Source organism: Balaenoptera musculus, chromosome 2 (assembly GCF_009873245.2).
Source record: "Balaenoptera musculus isolate JJ_BM4_2016_0621 chromosome 2, mBalMus1.pri.v3, whole genome shotgun sequence".
Taxonomy (NCBI): Eukaryota; Metazoa; Chordata; class Mammalia; order Artiodactyla; family Balaenopteridae; genus Balaenoptera; species Balaenoptera musculus.
In genome coordinates this window covers 146333588-146360835 of record NC_045786.1, presented here as the reverse complement: position 1 = coordinate 146360835, position 27248 = coordinate 146333588, and the positions used below count along the sequence as shown (strand labels likewise).

At 46.6% G+C, this 27248-nt stretch overlaps 1 protein-coding gene across 2 annotated transcripts in view; it reads left to right on the top strand.

Annotated features, from left to right (window-relative positions):
* Positions 1-26990, top strand: part of DPF3 (double PHD fingers 3) — a 261509-nt gene extending 234519 nt beyond the window's left edge. Inside the window, exons 9-11 of one of the 2 annotated variants that reach the window (XM_036842792.1) lie at positions 6406-6518; positions 16321-16402; positions 16931-26990. In XM_036842792.1, the coding sequence (XP_036698687.1) occupies positions 6406-6518; positions 16321-16402; positions 16931-17001 (266 nt within the window). In that variant the 3' untranslated portion in view covers positions 17002-26990. Of the gene's footprint in view, positions 1-6405; positions 6519-16320; positions 16403-16930 lie in introns of those variants that run through there. The other variant, XR_005018713.1, reaches the window with a different exon arrangement.
* The last annotated feature ends 258 nt before the right edge of the window (positions 26991-27248 follow it).

Genomic DNA, 27248 nt, shown 5'->3' with positions numbered 1-27248 from the left:
TGGATCTGATGGAGTGAGATGGCTTCCTAAAGTGAGCTAGTAATATTTGTTTCTCCGCAAATTACTCTTTAACATGGGTGATTCAGATTTGACTGCACTGTGCATAAATTCTTTAGCTAAAGCTTCTTATATATTTTTGCAATATGTAAATATTAGAAATTGTATGTGTGTATGAATATAGAGAACTGCTAGAAATTTGAGCCAAATTATTTTCTAATGAATGCCTATGGAGACTTGTTTTTGGTGCTTTTTCAGATTGGAATCGATCCTACATATTTTATATAATATGATTTCTATAAACCAGGCATCAGACCAAGGAGTGCAATTTGAATTTTGCAGTTACTTGCCTGAGAACCATGGATATTTAGGTTTTCCTTTCCTGAGAAATTAGTTTTTAAGAGATCAACATTGATGAATAAGGTAATAAAATAAAATTGGGTGTTTATAATTTCACAATGAATAAATAATAGACCATGCTGGTTCCACAGTTATTTGTATCTATTTTATTTATGTTTTCAGCACATACCTAGCGAGATAATTTTTTTTCTGGAGCTCTAATTTAATCAGTGATGTGGCTTAGCCTAGTCCAAATTAAATATTGGCAATAATGTAATGAAAAACTCTTTTAATAAGGATCATAATGTAAGAGACACATGTCATAGCCATTTGTAGATTTCTTTTTGCCCAGGGTTTGTTGAAAATGAACTGTGTTTCTCTCACTGTGCTGAGTATCTACAGAGTGACACTGACTGGTTGATGGCTCTGTTAGCTTCTAAGTCACAGTTGTAATGTGAACTCAATCAACAAGGTATATTTAGATATTTTTGTCCCTAAAAGGTTGGAAATATCCACGTGTGTGGGCAGTTGTGTATGAGCATGTGTGGAAGTAGGCAGCTGTAAACATAAATGAACACTGGTTTTGCCTGGGTATTTATCTGTGTGCCTTCTCACTCGAACACCACGAACTCCTGTTCGCTGTCCTGAACTTTGTCAGCGTCTATGCACATGGGTTCTGGAAAGCCATGACATGTATCCTTCAGGTGGCAAGGGGGCAGTCCCTGCTTTCAGATGCCTGCCTTCTCTTTTTCACTGAGTTCAGTAGACAGCAATTTCATACATACCAACCTCATGAACAATCATCTTTCTGAGAAGCATCTCACATCCGCTGGTTTCCCTTTTCTACCCAGCTGCTGAAATAGCACCCCAAAGCCAAATCTCCATTGTCTGAAAGCCCTGTCCAGAAGTTAGGTCTCTGCACATGGTGGCCATGGGTTATATTTCCTGTTTCAACTTGTAGGGAAGATTGAGGTCCGTTTTGGAAGGGGTTAGGGCTGGATTAAGAATGTATCTTTAAACCAAGTTCACCGCTGGACCAACTGAACAAACGGGCAGAAGATTTATTGAACCCTCCTAATAGAACAAATTTGGAGGAACACTCAGGAAGGACTTGGTTTTTAATGATCTGGCTGGGATGAATCATGCACACCACGCCACTTTCTAAATCCATTTTGGTAATTGAAATCTTATAAATGTCCTGTTGAATCATCTCACCCAGGGGACCCGGAAAGTGTTGTTTCCCCTTCACTCCATTGGGCCATTTAAATAGCAATGCAGGTATCCCTCGCCTTAAGAAAACTGTATATATGGAAAATCTAGATTTCCAAGCAAGCACGTTAGAGAATGATGGTTAATTTTACAAAAGAGATTAAGACAGGAATCTTTAAGTAGTGGGTGGCCATAAGTAAATTGCTTTACTGCCAATGTGCCTCTTTATTTTCTACCACCCTTGAATTGGAAAGACTATTATCCACTTACTTCCAAGGATTTTAGAAATTAGTTCTGGGCAAAAATAAGGAGTTCTAGCAGTAAAACTTAGATATGGGCTTCTAGCACTTTCCTTAGCAACTTTTCCTTTTGTCCAACAGTATGCTTGATTCCAGTCATTTCCATGGTAGATAAGAAGTCTTATCCCTATAGTTTTATCTGGGAAATTACTTTTCCTGTTTGTAGAGAAAGGCAGCAGACAGGCAACCTGTTCTGGTGGCACAGAAAGGAGGACTTAGTTCTGGGCCTAGTTTTTGCACCTGCTAATGGCAGCTTGGGTGACTTAACTCTTTGTGTCTCACCCTCCCCAGCTGAGAAGTTGCATCCCCTCCTTTCCTCTCCCACTTGAGTCTGAATTCTGAGCTGAAGGAGCTCTGTAGCCAGAGCTGAGGCTAATCTTAGTCCTACATTTTACCTGGGGTGGAGGCTGTGTGAGCTTCGTTCCCTTCCTTTGGGTGTGAAGGTCTTTGGGGGGAGGCTGGTGACTTTCTCAAAACCGGAACACAGAGAAAGCCCATGGGATTTTTTGAGACACTTCCAACAGGATTTTCTCAAGCCCAATTGCTACTGTTCACTGGTCCAAAGCTATCCCAGAAAATGTCTTCAGAGCTCAGCACAGTGGTCGAGAGGTCTTGAAAAGAGAGTTGGCTCTCAGTAAATATTTGGGGAGTGTTGTCGGCTTCATGAAGCATGCACCCCCCCCCCCTGGCCCCGGAGGCATCCAGAGGCACAGCTGGCTGTGGAGTTCCATGTCGCGCTCTGGAATGTGCTGACCTTCCTTCCCAGGGAAGGTGACACTGCTGAGGGTATTATTATTAGTAGGGCAGCTTCTGCTTAGCTCTCTCAGCATGCCCTCATTCAGGGTCCTTATCGAGCAATGACAAACTCATGAACCTTTGGCAGTCAACACAGCTGACCACCCTCTCCTTCCTGAAAGCTCTTCTCTGGGCCACTGTGACCCGTACTTGCACGGTTTGCGTCTTACCTCTCTCCAGCCATCCTTCCAGTTTCCTCTGTTGGTTTTTTTTTTTGATCTTCAAATAGTTGAGTTACTCAAAGCTCAGTCCTCGACTTTTTTCTCTCTTCTCTCCTCTTCCTTTGTCTTTTTTCCCTTTTCCTAGATAATTTCATTAACTCTCATGGTTTCAATGACCACCTATTTAGCAAAAGCTGCTAAATTTATATGTCTAGTTCATATTTCTTTTGAGCTCTAAACCCCTATATTCGACCATCCGCTTGACATTTCCACCCAAAGTCTCACAGACTTCCCAAATTCAACATGCTCAAAAGAGGGTACTCCTCCCCCTCCTCCATTTGGTCCCTGTATGCTTTCTGTAGTCTTCCTCATTTGAGTAAGTTTCACTGCAACCCGCCTAGTTTCTTAGGTCGGAATCTTGAGACTATTTCTCATCATCTCTTTCCCACACTCCCAATGCTCAAATAATGGTCAAGTCCTGTCAATGATTTCTTTAATATTTCTCCAATCTCCACCTCCACCATCCTTGTCTCTCTCCTAACAGCAGCATCCGCCTCCAAACTAGTTTCCTGGCAACAATTCTTCCATCTCTACATTCCCTCTGCCCGCCTCCCCCCCAGTTCTTTCCTTAGACAGCAGCTCCTTCCTTCCTTCCTTCCTTCCTTCTTTCCTTCCTTCCTTCCTCTTTTCCTTTCCTTTCCTTTCTTTTCGTTTCCTTTCCTTTCCTTTCCCTTCTTCCCTCCCTCCCTCCCTCCCTTTCCTTCCCTCCTTTTTGATGACTTAAATTTTTCTTTGTGTTTTCCTTATTTAAAAAGACCCTTTCAACTTTTTATATTGAAATAATTATAGCTTCATAGAAAGTTACAAAATATATTACTGAGAGGTGCCATGCACTCTTCACCCAGTTTCCCCTAATGTAACATCTTCCGTAACCATAGTACATTATCAGAACCAGGCAATTGACACGATGCAATCGCAGACCGTATCCATATGTTATTGGTTTTACATTCACACACATGTGTGTTTATGCATGTATGTGTATAGTTCTATGCAATCTTATCAATACGTAACTCACTGCAATCAAGGTTCAGAACTGCTTCACCACCCAAAGGTCCCTCGTGCTGAAGGAATGCTCCTTTAAAAACACAAGGCAATTCAGTCACTGCCTGCTCAAAATGCTTTAATGATTTTAAAGCCCCAAATTCTTAAATGAGGGCCACAAGTGCCCACGTAACTTGGCTGTAGCTACCTCTCTGGGCACTTCTTGCCCTCCTCCTTTTGCTCGCCAAGCCTCTGCCTACTGGCCTTTCCCTTCTGTTGAATTTGCCAAGCTCCTCCACTGCTCAGAGCCTCTCCACGTGCTGTTCTCCTCACATGGAATCCTCTCCCTCGCCCACTCAGCTAACTCCTCCTCATCTGCCAGATATCAGCTTAAAGATCTTTCTCAGGGAAGGTTTCCTTGACATCTCAGACTAGATTCGATTCTCTTGTGATTTTTCAATGCCAATTATGGTTTTTCTTTACAGTACTTACACAATTATAGGTAAATAGGTATGTGGATAGTTTATTAATTTGAGTTCTCTCTGACCAGACTAGAGGGATTTGGTGGTGGGGGTCTTGCTCACCACTGTATCTTTTCTGTCTAGTGTCATGGCTGGCCTAGCAGGTGTTCAATAAACCCTAGTTCATGAACAATTACTGTAAGCTGGCTGGTTGTGGCTGGGTGTGCCCTAGGGCCGTGGAACAGGGCAACACCAACCTGCTGTTCTAGGTATATGCTCCATGAATTCATCTTCAACCTTCCCAGGTGTCCTGAGAACCTGGGCATCTGTGGCCCAGAACACCCAGAATCTCAAACTGGTATTTTCTCTCCTATTCCCATTCCAGTGTTCTGTGTGAGAGATCAGAATAGGGAACAACCCTGGCTAGTGTTCTTCTTAGATCTTTGAGATGCTGTCAGGAATATCAGCTGGATGTTCATCCAGGATTTTAACGTAAGGCTTTGCTCTCCCCAGGGTCATTGGCATGGTGTCACTTTGAGAGGGTTATTCAGAGCTGTGAGGGTTTCTAAGTTGCATGGCTCCTGAGAAGTCCTAGAAATGCTTTTAGATCAGTCCCCTCCTCAATGCTCCCACCTGCTATTTGCTAGGTGTCCCCAACTCCCCTCACCATGAGTCATTCTGTCCCCACTCTCACTCTCAGAGATAACTCAGTGTGGTTTGCATTGGTGGCGGCCCAGATCTGAAGGGTCCTTATATTGACTGAATAGACAGTATTTCCCCCAAAGGACCATGATAGAACTCTGTGAGGGTTTGGAAAAGGAGAAATGGGGGCCTCCTGCTGGGATGTGGCTTTGCCAAGGAGTGGTGGTACCGCGTGGGATCTTGACTGTCTGTGGGGGACACTGGGTTGGACGCTGTGTTGGTTGCCCCTAATTGGTGCCCTGTCTATACTATCCTTCTTTAGAAGCTCACAATCCCTCACGTGAAAGAGGCGACACATGCACTATAGGGTGAATTTGGCAGAATTGGGAGAAGGGTGAACCCTTAGCAATAGGCAAAACTGTCAATTCTTTTGTGAGAGAGTCAGTAAAGGGCTTTGCCCAGGGTGTCTGGGCAGATTCCCGTCTGATTCACAGCCCTGGGAAACCTGGGGACATCATCCAAGTTTCCCTTCCCGGCCAAATAGGAGGTCAAGGTCTTCACGTTCTACGGCTCACAGTCGTCCTGCTGCCGGTGTCTCTCTTTTGGGTGGGCAGTGGCTGAGAGCAGAGCCCAGCTCTGCAGGCCAAGCCTCTGGTGTAGGTCTGCTGGGGCTGGGTCCTCTAAGGTCACATTAATGTCCCTCCCTGCTCTTACTATTGGCTTGGCTAACGTGATACATAGGATGGAGAGAAGAGTTGGAGCCCGTGACGAGTCCTTTCAGGGTAGACCTGGCTGTTGTGTGCCCTGGCAGTGATGCTGCACTTCTTCGCCCTCCCTGCCAGGCTGCTTCCCTCCACAGGGCCTGTTACTGTGCAGGGCGTGGACTTCTGCTTGTCCCCTGGGCGTGGGCATGGACACCTTAGGTAGCAGTGTAGTGCCTCCCAGTGCCCCCCGAGCTCTGTCCCCGGGAGCCTCACATGCTCCCTCTGATCTCCTCCCCGCTGCCCTAAGGCAGTGTGCACAGCTTTGCAGGCCAGAAGGCTCAGCTGCAAATAGCCCATATGTGTTACCTCCCACCACAATTGATGCCGGCGAGATAATGCTGCTGACTCTCATGGTGTCGCCTTGTGCTGTGCGATTTCCTTTCTCTTTCTCTCTGATCACCACTTTCTGTCCGCATCAACTGGTTACATCTTTGGGGGAACATGGCTCTTAGGGCAAGAGGACTTGGATGACATCTCTCCCCAGCAAAAGGCTTATACCTATTTCTCTCTTTGGGCGTTGATCTGATGTAACTGTGGGTGGTGGTGAGGATGGTGGGTAGGGCTCCAGCCAGGCTCCCACTTTACTCCCCAACCCGTGCTACCCCACCCTCCCTCCAAGTTGGCCATGATGTTGTGGCATTGAGGGGTGACAGGTCAGACCCTCTGGCCCTAATGCTGCCATTTCTGCTTCCTCCAGGTCACCCCACCTGCCTGCAATTCACCCTGAACATGACCGAGGCTGTCAAGACCTACAAGTGGCAGTGCATAGAGTGCAAATCCTGCATCCTCTGTGGGACCTCGGAGAATGATGTGAGTGTGGGGCTTCCCGCGTGGGAGGGAGAAATACAAGGAGCTGGGAGTCCTTTGAGGATTGGAGAGGAAGGCAGGATTCTCATCACTGGACTCCTGGGGAAAATATCCATCAGGACCTCCTTCTTGACTTTTGCCCCGAGGACCACTGGGACCCTTGTGCTACAGGGACCTTGGGTACTCTTCGTGCCTGTGGAGAGAGGTGCAGGAGGTGATGGCCAGAGGCTGCCTTGCTGGCCGTTAGCCCTCAAGTGTTCATTGGTAGACAGTGGTGCGCAGTGCTTATGGTTAGGATGTGCTTGGCTCTTTACACCACATTCTGGAGTGTGTCATCTCACTTGGTCTAAATGTTAAGTATAACAGATGCAGAATTTAAAAACCCACATTTTGTTATGGACAATTTCAAACATATACAAAGATAGAGAAAATAGTGAAACTGATGTACCCCCATCACTAGCTTCAACAATGATCAATACATGTCCAATCCTGTTTTGTAAATATTGCCACCTCTTTCTCCATGATATTATAGTCCTAGTCATAATATCATTTCACCTGTAAATACCATATATATCTAAAAAAAATAAGGACTTATGTTTTACAGATTGTGAATATGTTTATTTTCAAGTTGAAAATAAAAGATAAGGACTTATTAACAAAAATAACCAAAATATTAACAATAATATTAAAAAAATCAATAATTCCTTAATATAATGAAACATCCAGTCAACATTCCTATTGCCTCAATTGTCTTAAACATTGTGTTAATTATCTTAAATTGTTTTAAAATGTTTTTATTTACTATTTATTTGAATTGTGATTCAAATAAGACTCATACATTGCAATTAGTTGATATGTCTTTAAAGTTTCTTAATATATAGGGTTTCCTTCTATTTTGATCTTTTTTTTCCCCTTGATTTTTTGGTTGAAGAAATCAGTTTATTTGTTCAATAGAGTTTCCCATGACTGTATTTTACTAACTGCATCCCTATGGTGGTGTTTGACATTTTCCTCTGTCTCTTGTATTTCTTGTACATTGATGCTTAGAGCTAGAGGCTTGATCACATCCAGATTCTCTTTCTTTTTCTCTGTCTCTTTCTGTCTCTGTCTCTAAAATATATAAATAGCAAGACTACTTCATAAATAGTGAGGTGTACTTTCATCAGGAGGTATGTAGTACCTGGTATCTCTCTTTTCATGATGGTAGCATCTTTGACTACACTGACTATTTCATTAGGGGTTGCAAATAGTGATGTTCTTATTCCATAATTTCTTCTTTGTTTATTAGCTGGAATAATTCTATAAAGAGAAACTTTTCCAACCTTATATTTGGTTACCTTCATGTATAGATTATATAGAAAAGGCAGGATAAATACTAGATTCTTTCCCTTTATTTATCAGTTTTCAAAATAATGGGTGGATTCAACACGTATTCATGATCAAACCCTCAAGAAAATAGAAACTGTGGGATATTTTCTTAACATGATAAACTTTTTATACCTTAGAACTAAAGCCATTGTCTTATTTAATGGAGAAATACTAGAGGCATTTCTGCTAAGATCAGGAACCAGGCAAGGATGCCCACTATCTCTATTACTATTCATAATTTTTCTATAGATATTAGCTAATGCAATTAGACAAGAGAAAACAATAAGTATAAGAATAGCAACAAAGTAGAAAGTTTTTCTGTATTTCATAACTTTAATAGTATATCTGGGAAAGTCTAGAAAATCAATAATAAAGCTAACCCAAACATTAAAGGTAGCAGGATATAAAATTACCATACAAAAATTAATAGCTTTCATATGCACGAATAATAACCAGTTAGAGGACATTATGGTAGAGAAACTCCACTTATAGTAGCAACAAATAAGAAATATTTAGAAATATACTTAACAGTAAGTACGTAAAACCTAAATGAAGAAAAGTTTTAAATGCTTTTGAAAAGACATAGAAATAGACTTGAACAAATGAAAAGACATTGTGTGATCTTGGATAGAATGACTCAACATTGTAAAGATCTCAGTTCTTCCTAAGTTAATTTACAAATTTGATTCAAACCCAATAAAAGCACCAACATGCTTTTTAATGGAACTAGACAAGTTGATACTAAAGTTCATATGGAAAAACAAACATGCAAGACTAGCCAAGGAAACACTGAAAAACAACAAATTATGGAGGGAGTCTAGCCCTGCTAGACATTAAAACATACTGTAATGCCTCTGAAATTAAAAGAGTATGGACAAAAAGACCAGTGGAATGGAATAGAAAACCCACAAATCGACCCAACTACATACAGACATTTAGTATAAAATAAAGGTTGTATCTAAAATTACTGGATCAGGGGCTTCCCTGGTGGCGCAGTGGTTGAGAATCTGCCTGCCAATGCAGGGGACACAGGTTCGAGCCCTGGTCTGGGAAGATCCCACATGCCGCGGAGCAACTAAGCCCGTGAGCCACAACTACTGAGCCTGCGCGTCTGGAGCTTGTGCTCCGCAATAAGAGAGGCCACGACAGTGAGAGACCCGTGCACCGCGATGAAGAGTGGCCCCCGCTCGCTGCAACTAGAGAAAGCCCTCGCACAGAAACGAAGACCCAACACAGCTAAAAAAAAATAATAAATAAATAATAAATAAATAAATTAAAAAAAAAAAATAAATAAAATAAAATAAAATTACTGGATCAAAGATGGACATTTTCATGAACAGTGCTGGGACAACAGGGTAACCATTTGGGTAAAGATAAAATTAGGTCCATATCTCATGTAATATGTAAGAGCAGCCTTCAAGTGGACTGGGGATATAAATATAAAAAATAAAACCATACTAGTAATAGAAGAAAACATGGGTGAATTTCTCTTTAAATATAAGGAAAGATTTTCTGTGACTCAAAATTTGGAAGGAATAAAAGAAAAGGTTGACAAATCTGACCACATAAACATTTGCATAGTAAAAACCACAATAAAGTAAAAAGACAACTGACAAAATGGGAGAAAATATTTGCATCATATACCACAGATGAAGGTGGCAATATATAAAGAACTCTTAAAATTTGAGGGACAAGGGACCATAAACCTGATAGAAAATGGGAAAAAGATATGAAAAACAGTTCACAAAAGATATAAAAATGACCCTTAAATATTTGCAAAAAAAAAATGTTTGAATGCACTCATAATTAAAGAAATTAAAATGTAAACAAAACTGAGATATCATTTCTTACCCATAAGATTGGGAAAAAAAAGTATGGCAGTGCAAAAAATTATGACAGTGCATTCTGTTGGTGAAGTTGTGGGAAAGGTGGCACCGTTATATATTGTCAGTGGGAATATAAAGTGGTACAACCCTTCTGGAGGGAAATTTAGCAATACCTAACACAGCTACTGTGCACTTAACTTTTGACTCAGCTATCTCACCTATAGGAATCTATCCTAAAGATATACCCCCAGCTCTATGAAAATACATATGCGTAAGGTTATTCATGGTCACGCTGCTTATAATTAGAAAATATTGGAAATGACCTAAATGCTTATACACAAAATGGTTGAATAAAGGATGGCACAATGAAGTACTCGGCAGCTGTAAAACAACAACAACACGATGTCGATCTTTATGAATTAATATGGAGTGATTTCCAGAATATATTGTTAAATAAAAAAGCACAGTAAAAATGATATCTACAGTAAGCTGCCATTCTTGCAAGAAAGGCATAAGAAAATATACATGTATCTATTTACTTGTGTGAAAGAAATACAGGAAGGATAAGCAAAAAACTAAAGAGATTGGTTATCTACAGGGTAGGTGGGAATGGGGTAGAAAGAATGGGGAAATGGGGGTGGGATAGTAGGGATGGGGGGTAACACTTCTCTGAAAATGCCTTTTTGTATAGCTCTGACTCTTTGAACCGAGGTATTGTTTCACATACCCTCAAGATAAATACTGAAATTCAACCAGGATGTGGGGGAAGCGAAAATGGAATATGAACAGTAACAAATGAACTTAACTATAATATAAATAGTAACATGGCCATACTGAAGGGTAGGGAAGGAAAAAATTAACCTAGATAACTTTGGAAAGTAGTATTTGACTGTGTATTTTAAGGCTAAAGGCAGAAATGACTATACACATATTATATGCTAGTTAGTAAATTTGTTTCTCACAGGCATGTGAGTTAGTCATTCTGAAACTACTTGATGTGTCTGCAGGTCTGAACTGATACCTATATATTGTGAATAATGAGAGACAGGTTTCCCAATGTCAGAGAAAGAAAAATCAAATAAAGGGGGAAGGCTAGACTGAACCCTGTGGTCCTGGGTTGGAATAGGGGGTATCAGTATGAATTTATGCTTTTAAATATAATATATTTTGTTTATATATTATATATCTATAAATATTTATATGTACACACACATGTGGATAAATACAGAAGTAAATATAGATGTGCACCTACACGTACATTTATTTCCTAACTCTGTCGTAAGGGCCTAGAAGCAATGACAGCCCAGAAGCAATGAGGACCCACAGCACCCAGATATTGGTTTCTAAATACGATTCTCCAGTAAAAGGAGCCAGGGGTTCTTGGAGAAATGGCTGGAGCTGGGAAAATGTAAGAGGATGCCGGAGCCTCCTGCGGTACTAGAAAGTAAGGAGGAGCTAAAAAATTGGTCAAGGACACAGGAGCCAACTTGAAGGAGTTCCTAATGGCCCAATCTGGGACAATTTGAGCAACAAAGTAAATAATGATAGTATTGGATTATAACCCAAAGACAAAATAAATATTCATATTAACATTTTAAAAATTGAATAAGTGAATGAATTAATGAATGAATGGGGAAGAGGTAAACTCTTCCTTAGAGCAGGATTACAATTAATAAATGTAGAGGGAAGAGGGAAATCACCAATAGGCAAACATCACGGTATGGTTGTTGTAAGCAAGAATCATCAATTGATGCTAAAATTAGCGGGCAAAAGTATGGTGAGAAGCAGAATATTTGCTTGATCTCAAAATATCTCCCCCACCCGATTACTTATTAATATGTTACAAAGGGAAAAACTGTAACTTTACAGTGGAAAAACTACACTACAGGTACTATACTACCTTAACTATATGATCAGAGTAACATTACTAGTAATAAGATACATTGGTATCCGTGCCCCCTGATAAGATGCACTGAGAAGATCTCCTCTTACGGAAAAAAGATCAGACAAACTCAAACTGAGTGACATTCTACAAAATCACTGACCTGGACTCTTCGAAAGGGTCAAAGTCATGAAAGACAAAGAAACCAAGGAACTGTCACAGATTCAAGGGCAGTAAGAATACCTAACAACTAAATGGAATGTAGGATCCTGAATTGAATCCTGGGGAAAGGACATAAGTGGGAAAAAAACTGGTGAAATTCAAATGAGGTGAGGTCTGCAGATTAGTCAATAGTGTCATGCTAATGGCAATGGTGATTCCCTGCTTTTCATGATTGTACTATGGTAATGTAAGATGTTAACTTTAGGGGAAGCTCAGTAAAGTGTGCGCAGAAACTCTGTATCATTTTTGCAAATTTTCTCTAAGACTAAAATTATTTCAATATAATAAATTAAAAAATGATGGGATGTTTCCCTGGCATCTAACAAAAGTGACAAAGTTTTTAAAAAATAGTATCTTTATGGACTCGAGGATTTATACATACTTGATTTATTTCAATCCATTACAGTTAAAATTGTCCCATCTTTGGGACTGTGTTCCCACTTTTATTCCAGTGGGAACACAGTTTGGATCCTGAGTCCTTTTGACATGATCTCAGTAGTATTTGTTTTTTGTTTTTTTAATATTTATTTATTTTTTGGCTGTGTCAGGTCTTAGTTGCGGCACACGGGATCTTTTGTTGCAGCGCGCAGGCTCTTTGTTGAGGTACAGGGGCTCCAGAGAGAGCGGGCTCAGTAATTGTGGCGTGCAGGCTCAGTTGCCCCACGGCATGTGGGATCTTAGTTCCCTGACCAGGGATTGAACTGGCGTCCTCTGCATTGCAAGACGGATTCTTAACCGCTGGACCACCAGGGAAGTCCCTATCTCAGTAGTATTTGTTTCCTTGCTTTCCAATATGTAACGATACTTATACATTTCATGCTCCAGACCTGGAATCAGCCATTTCTCCAAGGACTCCTGGTTCCTTTTAGTGGGCAATGGTCTTTAGAAGATATAATATGGGTGATGGGGTGCTAATTTTTACTGCATTAGTCATTGTTTGGGGGCATTTTCAATGGACAGAGCTAGGAAATAGGATTTGCTTGTTTTAAAGATAAAATACACTGTGAATTTACACTGATACTTCCAATTCATTGCCAGAACGAATTATAGGGTTTTTACTTAACCTTATCACTCTTACATCTGTATTTTCTTTTAACCATGTCAAAATTTTTGCTTCTCATTACCAACATAAGCACTCATTTGATACTCACATAGAATATCAATTCCACTATTAACAACAATAATATGATTGCTGAAAAGAAATATATATATGTATGTATGTGTATATGCATATTTGCATTTGTTTTTGTCCTTAAGATATATTTGACTGAGGAGGTACAGTCAGACTACTTGTTTCCAAGTCACTTGGAATAGTTTCTTTCTGTGTGGTTATGCCACCAACTAGTACATGATTAGATTCATTTGTTTCATTTTTCTTTTTTTTTTTTTTTTTTAGTGACAGTTACCATGTGAATTTTGCTTTATGACCATGTAAAATATTTACTGGCTCCAGAATCAAATTTTTAAAATAAACAGTATGTTCAAAGAAATCTAGCTTCTGTCCCTACCTCTTTTACACTCTGCTTATAGGACCGTTTTAAAAAATTATGGTTTATCTTTCTATTCTGTTAAATGGAAACATGTGTATGTGCACATGAATCCTTAAGAAAGTGGATGCATTTTCTTAGAAAATGGTAGAAAGATATACCTGTTTTCTTTACTTTGCTTTTTCACTGAATATCCTGGAGGTTACTCCACAGCAATGTATAGACATAATCTTAACTCCTTCCTACAGTTGCATAGCTCTTCATTAGTTTATTCAACCAGTCCTTTATTGATGGACATTTGGGTTGATTCTGGTCTTTGGCTTTACAAATAGTGTTAATGTAGAGGTTTTTTGTTGACTTGGCAGAACCTTAGGGGAGGAATCAAGGAGTGAGCCTGCTGGGGCAATAGGGGGTTCCTCTCACATAGCCAGGGATTTACCCTGCACGTCCCAGAAAGGGATTCCCGTTCTACTGGAACTGTAGCCATAGGTGAATTCTGGTTCTTGAATACTTGGGAGTAAGATGTCCTTAAATTGTGTTTCTCATGGGGGTCCACATGAGCTGGGGTTTTTTTGGTGGTTTTGGCTGGCAATTATCTGAGAAGCAAATGGAAAAGAAGAGAATATGGTGCTAGACAATGATCAACCCATGAAAGAGACATTTAAACCCACAGATGCCTTGGTCTCCCTTTGGGAAAGTCCAATCCAGGATATTCTACCTCCTTGTATTTCTCGTGTCAGCACTAGAGTAGGAGTTATCAATGTATTTCAGATATTAATAATACTGTTTCTCACAAGTCTCTCCCTGTTTTCTGTCCCTATCCTAACTGGTTTCTCCTTGTATTATCCCTAAATCATATTGTCATTTAGCTTATTTCAGCTCCAACAATAATGGTGTAACTCTTTTGGAATAAACCACACTGTTCTGGTTTTCATCCTACCTTTCTGACTGCTGTTTCTTAGTCTCTTTCTTCTCTGCCTGGGCCTTAGCTTTGGTGTTCCCCAAGCATCTATTCTTGGCCTTCTCCTCGGTAACTTTTTTGAGTCCTTGATTTTTCAGAAAATTCAACGAAAGCTATGGATTTACCCTTTGCTCAGAAAAATGTACCTCTGTACCTATACACAGAGTTGTGCATATAATTTCAAGGAGTTCATGAACACCCCTCTATGAGCACAAGTTCAAAGACATCTGCTCTCATGTACTCTGGGCTTCCCTTCCCAGGACCTCCAGTGCCATCTCATCACCAGTGACTCCCCAGTCCATGTCTTATGCCCAGGCCTCTCTCCTGACCTCTAGCTTCCTCCAGGCACCCTCACCAGGTGATCTGTAGACCTACAGATCATGTTCATAGCTGAGGTTGCCTTCTGCCTCCCACAGGTCTGCTCCTCTGCCCACGCCTTAGTGGATGGCTACATCGTTTGGCTTGCCGACCAAGCCACCACCTAGAAGACATTCTTGATTTCTTCCTTATCACTCTCTACATCTAATCAATGACTCTCAGATGGAAGCAAGCCCCTTTTCTCTCCCCCAAGCCACAACCCTAGTTCAGGCCACCATCATAAGTTATCTCTTACCTGGACGACTATAGTAGCCTCCTAAGTGGACTTCCAGCCTCAAAAACCAATCTCTCTCCACCTGGATATCTTTTCTTATACAGCAGCTAGTGAGATCTTTCTATACTGCAAGTCTGACCATGTTATTCCTCTATTGCTAACTCTTCGAAAGCTTCCCATTGTCCTATTGAATATAAAAAAAAAAAGATCATTCATGATCTCTCCTGCCCCATTGCTTGCTCACAGGGGTTTTCAACTTCTATATCTACTTTTTCTAGGATCTCTACACTGGTGAGAGCCAAGGTGAGATTTGATACAGAACTTAACTTTGCAGACGTCTTATAAGCCATCAAAGCAGGCCCAAAGGTCACTGAATAGAACAGGGCTGAACCTGGAGAATGGGGACCAGATCACAAACACTTACTAAGTAGCTACTACGAGCAAGGAAGTTCTGAAGGAGATGCGGAGATGAGTAAGACAAGGTTCTGCCCCAAGGGCCTTGCAATCTATAAAGGAGTGGACAAAAGAGGCATGTTCCAGATGGACTGGGTGTACATGTCTACCACATGCCAGGCTTTGTAGCATAAAGGAAAGTGCAACTAAATGTCCTAAGGAAGAGAAAGTACTATGAGGATGCAAGAGGGGGTCAGAGAAATTCCATTTGATGTAGATTAGTGAAGTCTTTGTGGAAGAGAAGTGTTTGAAGACTTGAAGGGTGGGTAGGGAATGGTCCAGAAAAGAAGGGGTCAGGCACTGGCAGAGTCTCCAGGCAGAGGGAACTGCAGGAGCAAAGGTGCCTACTGTGTCCTTGGAAGTTAACCGCAGCACTGGAGGGGACTCTTCTCATCTGGCTCCAGCCTCCAGCCCCTGAAGAGGCTTTTGAGAGCTGAAAGGTGGCATCACATCACTTGCATTTCTCTAACCTTGCATAATGAAACCCTGAAAAAGTTCTGAGGTGTTATGGATGTTACCAGCAAGTATGGTTGCTGCCCATTGCACAAATGGAAAGAGTGAGGTTGAGAGGAATTCAATTAAAATTTGCAAACATTGAAAGTACTTTCTGTGCACTAGGCAATCATCCTGGAGAACACAGAAATGCATGAAATTAGTTTTCCACCCTTATGGAGGCAGAATTATTGGCTATGTGAGTTCAGAAGGATAAAGAATCCCTTTAAGCTTGGGTGTGAGGTGGTGGTCTAGGAAGGCTTCCTGGAGGAGCTATGATTTGAGCGGAACTCTTAAGTGGGAGTAGGATGAGCATAGCTTGGGAGACAGAGGGGGAAATTCCAGGTGTGGGCAAAGCACAAGGCATGTTCGAGGGACAGTGAGGACTCTAAAGGGGGCCTGGAAAGGGGCATCCAGGGAAGCTGATCAATGGAAATAAGGCAGGCGGAGTAGGTGGAGGCCAGATGTTGGTTCTAAATAATTCAATCTTTCCTCCTCTCCTCCTACTCTGCATTCCACCAGGACCAGCTCCTCTTCTGCGATGACTGTGACCGCGGCTACCACATGTACTGTTTAAATCCCCCAGTGGCTGAGCCCCCAGAAGGTAATGGTGATGAAGTCAACAATAACAACAACAGCTACTTCTACCACTTACCGAGCCCTCACTAATGTGCAGGTCTTGTGCTAAGGGCTTTACGTGTCTTGTCTCATTTAATCGTCACAACCCTACAGAGCAGGTATGACCACTACCATTTTACAGATGATGAAACTGAGGCACAGCTCAACCAGCTGAAATTTCAACTCGAGGGCCCAGGAGATGTTTCCCAGACGTATGGCTGAGAGGGTGGGGGAGGTGTGAACTTCTAGGGGAAGTGATCCAGACCCGGTGATGCTGGTTAAGAGGCACAGCCAAGGAGGGAGGGTCTTCACCGCAGTTCAACCAATCATCTCTGAGCACTTTCTGTTTCCCGAGCAGCTGAGCGATGGACTCCAGCACATTTTCAGAACTGGGACTCTGTCTCTGAATCGTGAAAGTCAAACTAAAACAGGGCTTACAGAAAGGTTAGGGTCAAGGGGTGGGGCTTGAGGGTTGGGGGAGGGGCTGCTAGTAATGCCATCTCATTTCTTGTAGGGAGCTGGAGCTGCCACTTATGCTGGGAACTGCTCAAAGAAAAAGCCTCAGCCTTCGGCTGCCAGGCCTAGGGCCCCAGGTCACAGAATGTGGCTTGCCGCCGGAAAGGCTGAAGCAGAGCTCAGTTCAAACCAGATGGAGACCCTACTCCCATATATCCAGACAGACCAACCGTAAGGGACATCAGTAACCACAGAGGGCATGGACACGTGGAACCGAGGGGGCGAGATATCTGCTTAACTCCTACACACGGGTTTCCGTTCTTCAGCCAGCCCCTCCTGTTTCTGCCAGAAAGATCGTAAACTTTTGAAGAAGGACCCCAGCCACAGCCCTGTGGACCCCCCTCACATTCACCCTAGCACTGCGGCCCTCTCACTGGTTCCCATTTAAGGAACCACTGGTCCCATTTCGTGACCACCCATCAGTCACTCATGCGTGGTTTGGTGTTTTCTATCTATTGTGTTCCAAGAAATCTTCGCACAGCCTCCCTGCCCCCAGCTTAGCCTCTTCATCCTGAACCCAGCAGAGGAGCAAAGGGCTGTGGAGAAGTTTTTATTTATTACAAGCCCCGCTGGAAACTTCTAGACTCGGAACCTAGAGGCTGTCTAGACGATGGAGCCCTGAAATCCCTCCTTGTTCCTTGGTCCCTGTGAAGAGGAAGAGCTGCTTCCCCAGCAGATATCCAGTGGCATCCACAGCCAGGGCGATCTCTTGATGGGGCTGGGGAGGCAGGGGGGAGGCCCTGAGGGGTGGACGGAAATGTTGTGAAGATAATTCTGAGGCCCCGCCATAGCCAGTCAGTATCTGCTGTCCGTCAGGAGCGGCCTGGCAAGGCACCAGACCTTCAGAGCTGGGGCATCCTTGAGGAGAGACAGGCCACAGCCTGTGGCAGAGGAAGAGACCAAGACTCTGCCTTCCACTCAGCCTGAGTCTGGAGCTTTCCCTGGTGGGACTCAAGAACCAGGAAGGTGAGTGAAGGCTGCCAGGTCAAGAATCTGAATGTTGGTCCCAAGGACTGCAGCTCTGAGAAACCCTTCAGTATTGACGTGACACTACGAATTCCTTTTCCCAAGTAATTCCTTCCTTCCACATAGTGTATGTTTGCCATTGTCTACTGAGGCCTGACTCTGGAAATTTCAGGATGGGGGAGAAAGGATTGTTCCCTAAACAAATAATTGGGGTGATGTGATTATTTACGACCAGGGCGACAATCACGCAGAAGCTTCAGCTCGCGGGCTGCTCTGTCTCCTAAGCTCCCCGGTACATGCTAGACTCTCCTTTTGAAAAAATGTTTTGAGAAGCCAGAGGTGGGGAGGCTCAGTTCCGAGAAGTCTGTGTTGGAAGTCAGCCCTGTGGGCTGGAGCGGACCGGGCTGCCTTTGAATCTCCGCAGCAGTGGCAACAGCAGCAACACACAAAAACGGACACATTTCTGGAAAAATCATTTGCCTAACGGGCAGGTCTCGGTGAGCAGGACCCTGGCACACGCTCAGCTTCCTTGAAATCAGCTCCATCTCTGTGGTCCAGCTGCTTACGACAAAGGCCCAAGTTATTTTTAGTCCTTCAGCTCCTGAAGAAGCCCCTGGAGGCCCAGAGGCTCTGGCCGCTTGGGCTACCTCTGCCCGGCTGCGGCCTTCTCGCCGAGACTTGGCAAGAGCCCTTCTTCCTGGCTAATTGCTCTTGGCCTGCAGACCCGGGGCAGCCTGGCGCACAGCCGAGCTGTGCTGGTCCCCCCAGGTCCTCTACGGGGTGACCTGTGGCCAGAGACGGGAGTCAGTCTCCTGCAGGAGCCTGTGGCCTTGGAGGGGGTTCCATGCATACATAATGACCTCGTTTCAAGGGCCTGACCAGATGAGATTTTCATCTTCCTCATGAGATATTTCCTTCCCCCTGCCGGTTGGTGAACCCATTTTGGATTCCGGAGGCCCAGGGAGGGTCTGGGAAGTTGCTATGTGGTCGCCTCGTCCATTTACCCCGGGCGGGTCATATCAGAGGGCCAGATTTCCTCTCCTGACCACCCCGGCTCTCTGTCCTCCCACAAAACCCAAAGTGAGCGTCCTCAAAGGCTGGTTATTGGTTTTGAAAAATCACTTTGATTTAATTTTAGGAAAAAAGTCATCAAAATGTTCTCAAACGCCACAAATGGCTTAAAAGTTAAAAAAAGCAAATCTGAAACCAAAATAGTGGCCCTACAAGTGACAGACCCTCTTTGGAGTGTGTGCAGATCTGTTCCCCACCTCAATGCAGATGATGGGGTGGCTCTGTTCTCTCTCCAGCCACAGAGGGTAGGATTGGGTCTCGCAGACCAAGGACGGTGCTGTAACCTTCCACAGGGATGAGGGTGGCCAGGAGTCTGGACCAGACATCAGGAAAGCCCACAGTTCCCTTCCCAGTTTCACTCCCTGAAGGATGGGCCCAACCCCTTCTTCTTTGGAGACCTCAGTTTCCCCATCTGGAAAATGGGGACAGCAAAGCCAGCTTGTGAGATGGCACTTGCAGGATACTGCAAGCAAACAGAAGTCATGGTCACATTTATCACCTTCTGTATTGAGAAAAGGAAAGTGTTGGTCAACAATTGCTCTTTCTTTGAGCCCCAGAGAATGAACTAGAATCACAGGGTGCACATGGATGGTCAGGGTTTTCGTTTTGCCCCTGCCGTTGAGTAGCTGTGTGACCTTGGGCAAATCACTTAACATCTCTGAACCTCGGTTTGCCCAGCTGTGAAATGGAGAAAATACTTGTCCTGCCTGTCCCACAGTGACATCAGGAGTCTTAAAAAGTATAATGTTATATAAATCATCACTGGAGAGCTGGGCTTGTCAGGTAGGGACTCCAAATGATTTCTACACCCCCTTTATTGTGTGAGTTAGCTAAGGTTAGACGCCTTCTTGGAATCTCCATTTTGACCAAAGGGGGTTTATGTTTTAAGGAACAGGCTGCCTGTGGTCAGGGCCACTAGGTCAAGCTGTGACAAGAAAACTGTGACTGAGCATGGATCTGTGGTGGAAGGTGAGAGATTTATCCTGGGGCTGGGGATTTCTGAATGAAGATGCTCCCTTCTATAAGGTCAACACAGCCTAGAATGGGGTGCTAACTTCTGGAGAGGGCTATAATTCAGCTCAGTGTAACAGTCACTTAAAAACTTTGGTTTAAAGCCCAGCTCTGTTAGTTTCTAGCTGGTTGACCTCAGGCAAATGACTTAACCTCTCTGAGCCTCATTTCCCACATCTGTGAGGCAGGGAGATATGGCTTCTCTGGCAGGGTTTTTGCGGGGACGAGAGGTAACGCTGCTGAAGATCCGGGCATGGGCCCTGGCGTGGCGAGGGACCCACACCTTGGTAGTTCTGGTCACTGCGTACAGAGGCCACCACGTGGAGATAATGGTGCTGTTGCCTCACAGCTCAAACCCTGGGAACCACCAGGGTGCCTTTCTTCTGCTTCACCCCGATGTTGTGGCTCCCGCCGACCAGAGAAGAGGTGAGGCTGCGGGATCCCAACTGGAAGTTGAAACCCTCTGTTTCCTGTGGGTATTTTTGAAACTGCTTTTCGGGCCTGCAGCAAATCCAGTTGGAGGCACTGGCGTGAGGAATTAGAGACAAGGCCCCTGCCAGGAGATTTACCTTCCGGCGGCTTTCCTTCTAAAGCCCCCACTGGCTCAGAGCCCCTGAGGCAGGAGCCAGCAGGTCCCAAGGAGCCCCTGCTCCTGTCATTGCCCCAGGGTCAGGTGGGAAGCCAGGCAGGCCTAGGAGAGCAGCTGCTTCCCCAGGCTCAGCGCATGCGCATGCCGTCTGGGGCGTAGCCAGCCCGCGGGGGTGGGGGAGGGAGGGAGGCCAGATTCCTTCAGAGCTGGGGAAGATAACAGGTTTTAAGGTTGGGGGAGGGTTTGGGTTTCACAGTGATGGTTGCATGATACCCTGGAGAGTTATACACTCATGGTGCATCTTATTTAGTCTTTGCGCTTTGAACACAGCATGATTCCTTTTGGCCCTTCCCTTTAAAAGTTCAGATATTTTAAGGAAGAAAAATGAGACGATTATTATTACTTTTCCTATGGGGGCAAGTTTAGGAGAGAGATCTATTGCTCTTGAAGAAAGATTATGGGCTCCCTTAGGCTTCCAGACTCAGAGAAGAGGGGCCCCTCGTATCCTCTTTGAGTCTTGTGTAGGGGGTTGGTGGGGAGTGCTGAGGACCACCTGGCCTCTGGCTCCCTGTTGGTTGGGGGGCTTCAGAGGGCAAAGCAGGCAGGAGTGGTGCCCCTCACCCAGCTGGAGGTGGGAGGAACCGAGGGTCTTCTGGTCGATGTGGATTTTCCCAACCCCACAGAAAAAGTGTCCTTCGAACTTAGTGAGATAAGCTGTTGAGGTCCTCCTGGTCTGGATGGAAAGAGGGGGCTTGGTGGGGAAAGAGGTGGCAGCAAAGGACGGGCTAGATCACAGACGGCCTGCAACCTTGGGAGCAGAGGATTTCTAGGCACTGCTTCCAGAGGGGTCAGTCCTGGGAAGCCCTCCCCCTCCAGTCCCCGAGTGCAGGATGCCAGCATCTGGGACACCAAGAGAGGGGGCACCTGGCCGGTCCTCCCCACCGCCCGGCAAAGTGGATGGGGTTCCTCCTACCCCTGTTGTGTGCTCCCCTTTTTGCGATCTTACCCCCCCACCCCCAAAGGATGCGATTGGATTCCTCTGGATGTCAGGTGAGGAATGGGGAAGTGGGTGGGAAGCACAGATAACTTTCATTTGCTTCAGGCCTACAAGCCTCCCCACCTGGGCCCACGGCCCTGCTGGTTTCCTTGGGTCTAACTGGTCTGTGGTCAGAGGTGGGCTCTGCAGCTGTCAGTGGGTTGAGTTCCTGAACATTCCAGGGCTTGGGGGTCTGGTTATGATTCTCTGCAGCCACCAGCCCTGGGGGGGGAGAAGCAGCAGAACAGATGGGTTAGTTCAGGGCCTTTGAGGCAGCTAGAGCGGGGCTTTGACCCTGGGAAGCTGGGTCCCTTTCTAAGGAGGCGGGACAGCCGAGGTAATTGTTCTGGGAGGGAAGCAAGAGGGAGAGGAAGATGTCCTTGGGTGCTGCCTGCCCGGGTGCCCTGGCTGTGAGAGCAGGGACGCCCTTTGAGCCTCTCAGCAGCTGCTCCCGGGAAGGCTTGGCTGCATGGCGCCTTCCCCGGGCTGCTGGGAAGAGAGGCCCGAGGAAGCGCCTGCGGGGAGCTGGGAGGGGAAGGGTCTGGGCCTGCCCAGAAGGAACAGGGGCTCCCTGTGTGAGCGGAAAGCTTTGGAAGGGGGCGGGCTCCCGGAGGAGGCACTCTGGGCTCTGAGTGAGCCCTGGTCGTGTCCCCTCAGATGGCTGAGACCTGAGGTAACTTCCCAGGGTCCCTGGAGGCTGTGGGGGGCAGGACGGGGGTCAGAGGGCACAGGAACGCCCCTGCTCACGGTCTTTGTTCCCAGCCCCCTCCCTTTCTTCGCGCCAGTGTTTTGAAAGAGGGTCATTGCAGGCTTTCCCCCTCTTTGGCCCCGCCAAGAGAAGGAAGTATTTGTGCTGATGGTGACATTTCCCAGGCAGGCCAGAGGAAGGCAGGGACCGGGGCTGGCGGGCAGCCAGAACCCTCTTCGACGGAGACGTAATGACTAATCATGACCTCTAGCCCAGGCAGCGAGCAGAGCGGCCATTCAGGATGGCACCAGCCCCGTCTGGCAAAAAAGGCTGCTGTGGTGGGGAAATGAAGGGGTGAGTGGTCGCTGTACGAAATGGGGGGGGGGTGTGAGCCCCCAAGACCTCTCTTCTCCCTCGGCGACACGACCCCTCAAGTCTCCAGGTTATATTCACACTCACTGCATCCCGTTTGCTTGCCTCTCTGCATCCCTGATTCCTATCAATGTTATTAATATGGATGATGAGAACAGAGACGTGCGCGTGTGCGCACACACACACACACACACACACCCCTCGCATAACGAACTAAAGCGAACCTTACGTGTTGCTCCAGGATGAGAGGGAGAACTGCCAGTAACCAGCAGCTGCCAGACAAGATGCTTTCTTTCCCCGAGGTTCTCCCAGGCTGGCTCCCCCAGCTTCTAGCCCCTGCACAACCACAGGGAGATGAAAAGGGAGCCTCATGCTTGGAGAACCACTGGCTGCAAGGACTCTCTCATCTCTCCCCTTCACTCTCTCCTGCTTCTTTGGGGAAGATGTTTGGCAGTAGTTGGGAACCTGGAAAAAAAGTCTCGATTCTGCTTTATCTAAGGGATGCAAAGATTTTATAGGTAGAATTGGGGTTGCGGTTTTTATTGGCTTTGCCCTTTCATGATCATTCCCCACCGAGACCTTGGTTCTCCTCTTCCTTATCCAGCCTTCTCCCTTCCCGCACCTTCCCCCCCACCCAGCCCCCGCCCCCATGTCCCTCCTGCCATGCCGGATGCTGCAGGACGGGATGGTGGTGGAAAGAAACAGTAACACAAAAGAAAAAGAAAATAAACCCCCTGCACATTTTCACCACGTAGTTGAAGAGGCCTAAACTAGGTACTAGTAAAAAAGGAAAGCAACACAAACATGTGAGTGAGAGCATGAAAACAGAACAATCCCAGGGCAGAGGCGGTGGGGGCAGGTGGCTGGAGAGAGGCGGGGTAGGGAGGCAGAGTCCTGGCTCACCGATGCATCTGGTCCACGTGGCATTTGGGAAAGCAGAGAGTCACGCTTTGGCAAGAAATGCTCAGATGCTTAGGGAGCCTTTGTGCCTTGGACCGGGAAAGGGAGTGTGTCCATCCTCATTGCCCACCACCCATCTGCCATGTTGGCCCACTCTGGGCATCTTTCCTCCAGAGGAAAATGAACACACTTCTTGCCTGCCATGATTGGTTGCTGGGCAGGCTGGTACTGGCTAAAACACTTGGCGGGCTATTTCCCCAGATGTGCTGGGGAAAGAAAGCACATCTCGGCCCAAAGTTGCTGCTTTTCAGCCCCAAAATTACACTCCCCCAAGGGACCCTGATCACCCTGGCGTGCCATCAGGGTAGGTGTATGTGTATCTGGGTCTCTCTGTTTGGGACCCACGTTCATCAGTAGAGGATGAGGCTTAGGTGTCCAGTTATTCTCACCCTCTGGGGGTTGGGGAGAAGGGAGCAGTTGGCCTCAGCCTGGTTGCTTTTAAGTTTCCCAAGCACTGGCTGCCCTTGGAAGATGAGCATCCTTAACATGAACGGGAGTGAGACGATGAAGGCACCTGGGCTGGAGTATGTCACCAGCCAGAGGGACTCTGAGGCTGTGCCTCCAGACGCTGCCTTTCGACTCCTGGGATGGCGGGCAGGCAGGTGCGACTGGCAGGGCCTGATCAGAGGCGGAAAGTGACCCACACAATGGTCTAGTCCAGTCCCCACTGGAGGAAGCAGAGATGAATAGTGGCGGGACGGGGGCCTCATGCATGGGTTGGGTGGACTCCCATGGAGACCCCAGCCAGGCTGTCTCAGCTGTGCAGCGTTTCTGGCTTGGTGCGGGTGGGCGACATGAAGGCATTTTCAGTAAATCTCCTATGCCCTCCTTTGGCCAGGTGTCCGTCAGATCCTAGTTTCACGCTCCATTAGACTCCCGTTGTCTGTATTGACAGCACCAGAAATTGGCCATTTGCTCCAGCTCCCGCTTCCTCTGCACGTGTCACAGCCAGATTCCAGCTGAAGAAGCCGCACCAAGTTGGCTCTCAAGCTGAGCGCCTGGGCTGGGGGAAGGCACGTATCTGCCCCTGAGTAGGTGTCAGCTCGGAGCTGGCCTAAAGCAGCCTTCGGTTTCTCTTGGGGGGAGGCTCTGGGGAAGGCTCTTCCCTGGACAGCACGTGGCTCCCAGCAGGTGGTTTTGGTGATTTCTGTGGAGAGTCAGGGACACGAGGCTTTCATGATGCTTGGCCAGGAGTCAGGTTTTAAAGTGCTTGAGAACCCGAAATGCATTCTGGAGCTTGATCCATCCATCCGTTTGAGAGCCTGTGGGCAAGGCTCTTCCGACTGACCCAGCTCCACCAGTCTCTTTTGCTGGCAGGAGGAGGGAGGGGAAGCCCATCTGACTTGGATCCCAACCAGGCCAGACTGGCAGCACGGCCTCCAGGTAGCTGGCCTTGGACCCTGAGCTCACAGGCCCCGCCCCCAGGCTCCATGAAGGGTGGACACCGCTGGTCCAGTGGGCTGAGCCCTGAGACGGTCTCCCCTCCACCTCCACTCAAGTTTACTCTCGGGCTGAGAATGCAGTCTGCTCAGACCCCTTCCCAGCCTGATGCTGACCCACTGGACCAATTAGGAAATGGAGGCCTGGGGGAGAGACTGTCCCATCCACGTCACACAGTCCACCAGCCCAAGAGCCAGAGCAAGTCCTCAGACAGGTCTGTGCCTCCCTTCCCACATGTGTTTAGACTGAGGGCAATTTTAGAACCCAGTTTTGATAACATTCCCCTCTGAGAGCCACAAAGTGGAACATCTCTGCCAGGAAACCTAGAGAAATTGATTTTCTTCTCGTAGTTGCCTAAAGCCCCACTGTGTTTCTCCTCAGAGAGAGGCTGATTCTGGTGGCTTTGGTGGGCTTCCTGGGGTTCCTCTGGGTGGGCTGTGGCCCCTGGGGTAGGAAGGCTGAAGGGGTCCCTCAGGAGGGGACGGGAGGAAGCCCAAGCCTATGCAGGCTCCGGTTGGGTCAGAGAGCCTGAGGGGCCTGGGAAGGGGTTCGTTTAGCTTCCACATTGCCTGTCCCAGCCGGTGAATAGACCGTGGGTGCCTCACAGCCTCAGGAATTTACTGTCCCCCAGAGTGCTTTGGGCTGTGGTTGGAAAGGGGACCCCTGGAGGAGATGTTCCAATGATCTCCAATTGCCGAGGATGCATTTATATCTCCAGACCTGCAGATAAGGTGCAAATTCGGGATCATTTCTTGCAGGTGTGGGCCCAAGAGAGGAGGCCATTTTCACAGTGTATCCCTGTCATTCCAAAATGCTTTCTTGTCTCTTTCACCGCGTCCATCCCCGCCCTCCCCCCCCCACCCCCGCCGCCTCAACTCTTTCTAAAACTCTTAGTCATAAAAGAATGGCCAAGAGAGTTGACCTCCAGCAATAGAAATGCCTGCTAACAAGGGTCTTCCTTGTATGCTCCCTTGAACTCCCTCCCCACTGGACCTTGGGATCCAACACCCCATTACCTCCCGCTGATGGGACAGCTTAGAGTCGTCCAGCCCTGAGCAGCTCGGGTACTTCTGACAGTGTCCAGGGCTGAGGCAGACACAGCTTTCACAAGGTTAGAGAGAAGGGCTCCAGACTTAGGAAGTTGTGTGTAATGGTCTGAAGGAGAGATCTCCGTTGGCTCCTCTAAAAAGCCACCACCGCAACAGACAGACAAAAGCCCCCATCCCCTGACAATGTCAGGTGATTGTCACCTCCGTAGGTGTGTGTGTGCCACTCTGCTCCTCTGCCTTCTGGGGCTGCTCCTTTCTCCTGTGTGTTAAGTTCCCACTCTTTTGTGGCTCCTGGTGTGAAAAGTGCTGTGACATTTCTGCCCTGTCTGAGGGATGTTTCGAGGTCTCTCAGTGTCTCAGTATCGGAGATGAGGCAGTGCCATGTCTCCCAGTGTCCTGAGAGGACGCGCGGGTCCTGTGACTTCCCAGAGAGCGGGTGTACCGTGAGTCTCCGGGAGGCTCTCCAGGTTGGAAACGGCCCACATCTGGATTTGGATCCACTGATGAGGACTTGCCCAGAAGTGGAGTCCACTGCTTCCTTCAGAAGAGGGCTGGCTGGGAGGACTGCCCGTGAACCAGGACCCCTCCCTCTCCCCCTGCCTTCCTCCTGTCCTGACCGGCTTCTGGGAGGGGCGCCTGGGAGAGGTCAAGTCCTGTAGCCAAGTTGAAGTGGGCCTCGAGCAGCCTTTCTCCTGGGGACCCCTGGACATCCCAGCCCCTCCGTGGAGCCCTTGCACGTCCACAAAGACTGAGTCACAGGCCCTGTCCCTTACTTGCTGTGGTTGTATCCTCGTTCTGTGGTTGGTTAGCGGTGTTGATGACCTACGTAGCGAATCTTTTTGTCTGCAATTTAGAGAATGTGTAAACAAATAAAAGGCTTCAAAACTCCTGGCAACTTTTGGTTATTCTCTCCCCACCCACCCCCCTGCCTCCCCCATCTTTAAAAATCAATTGCAAATGTACAGAGCCTGTGTGAGTAGAGCCCTTTCATTCTGTGGTGTCCAGTGGGAGCACACGTGTGAGCACACGCGTGCATGTGCGTGTGTATGAGCACACGTGCGCCTGTGTGTCGGGCTCCAGAGAAACACTGGAGCTTACATGTTTGCAAGGAGACCCCAAAAGCAACACATTGCA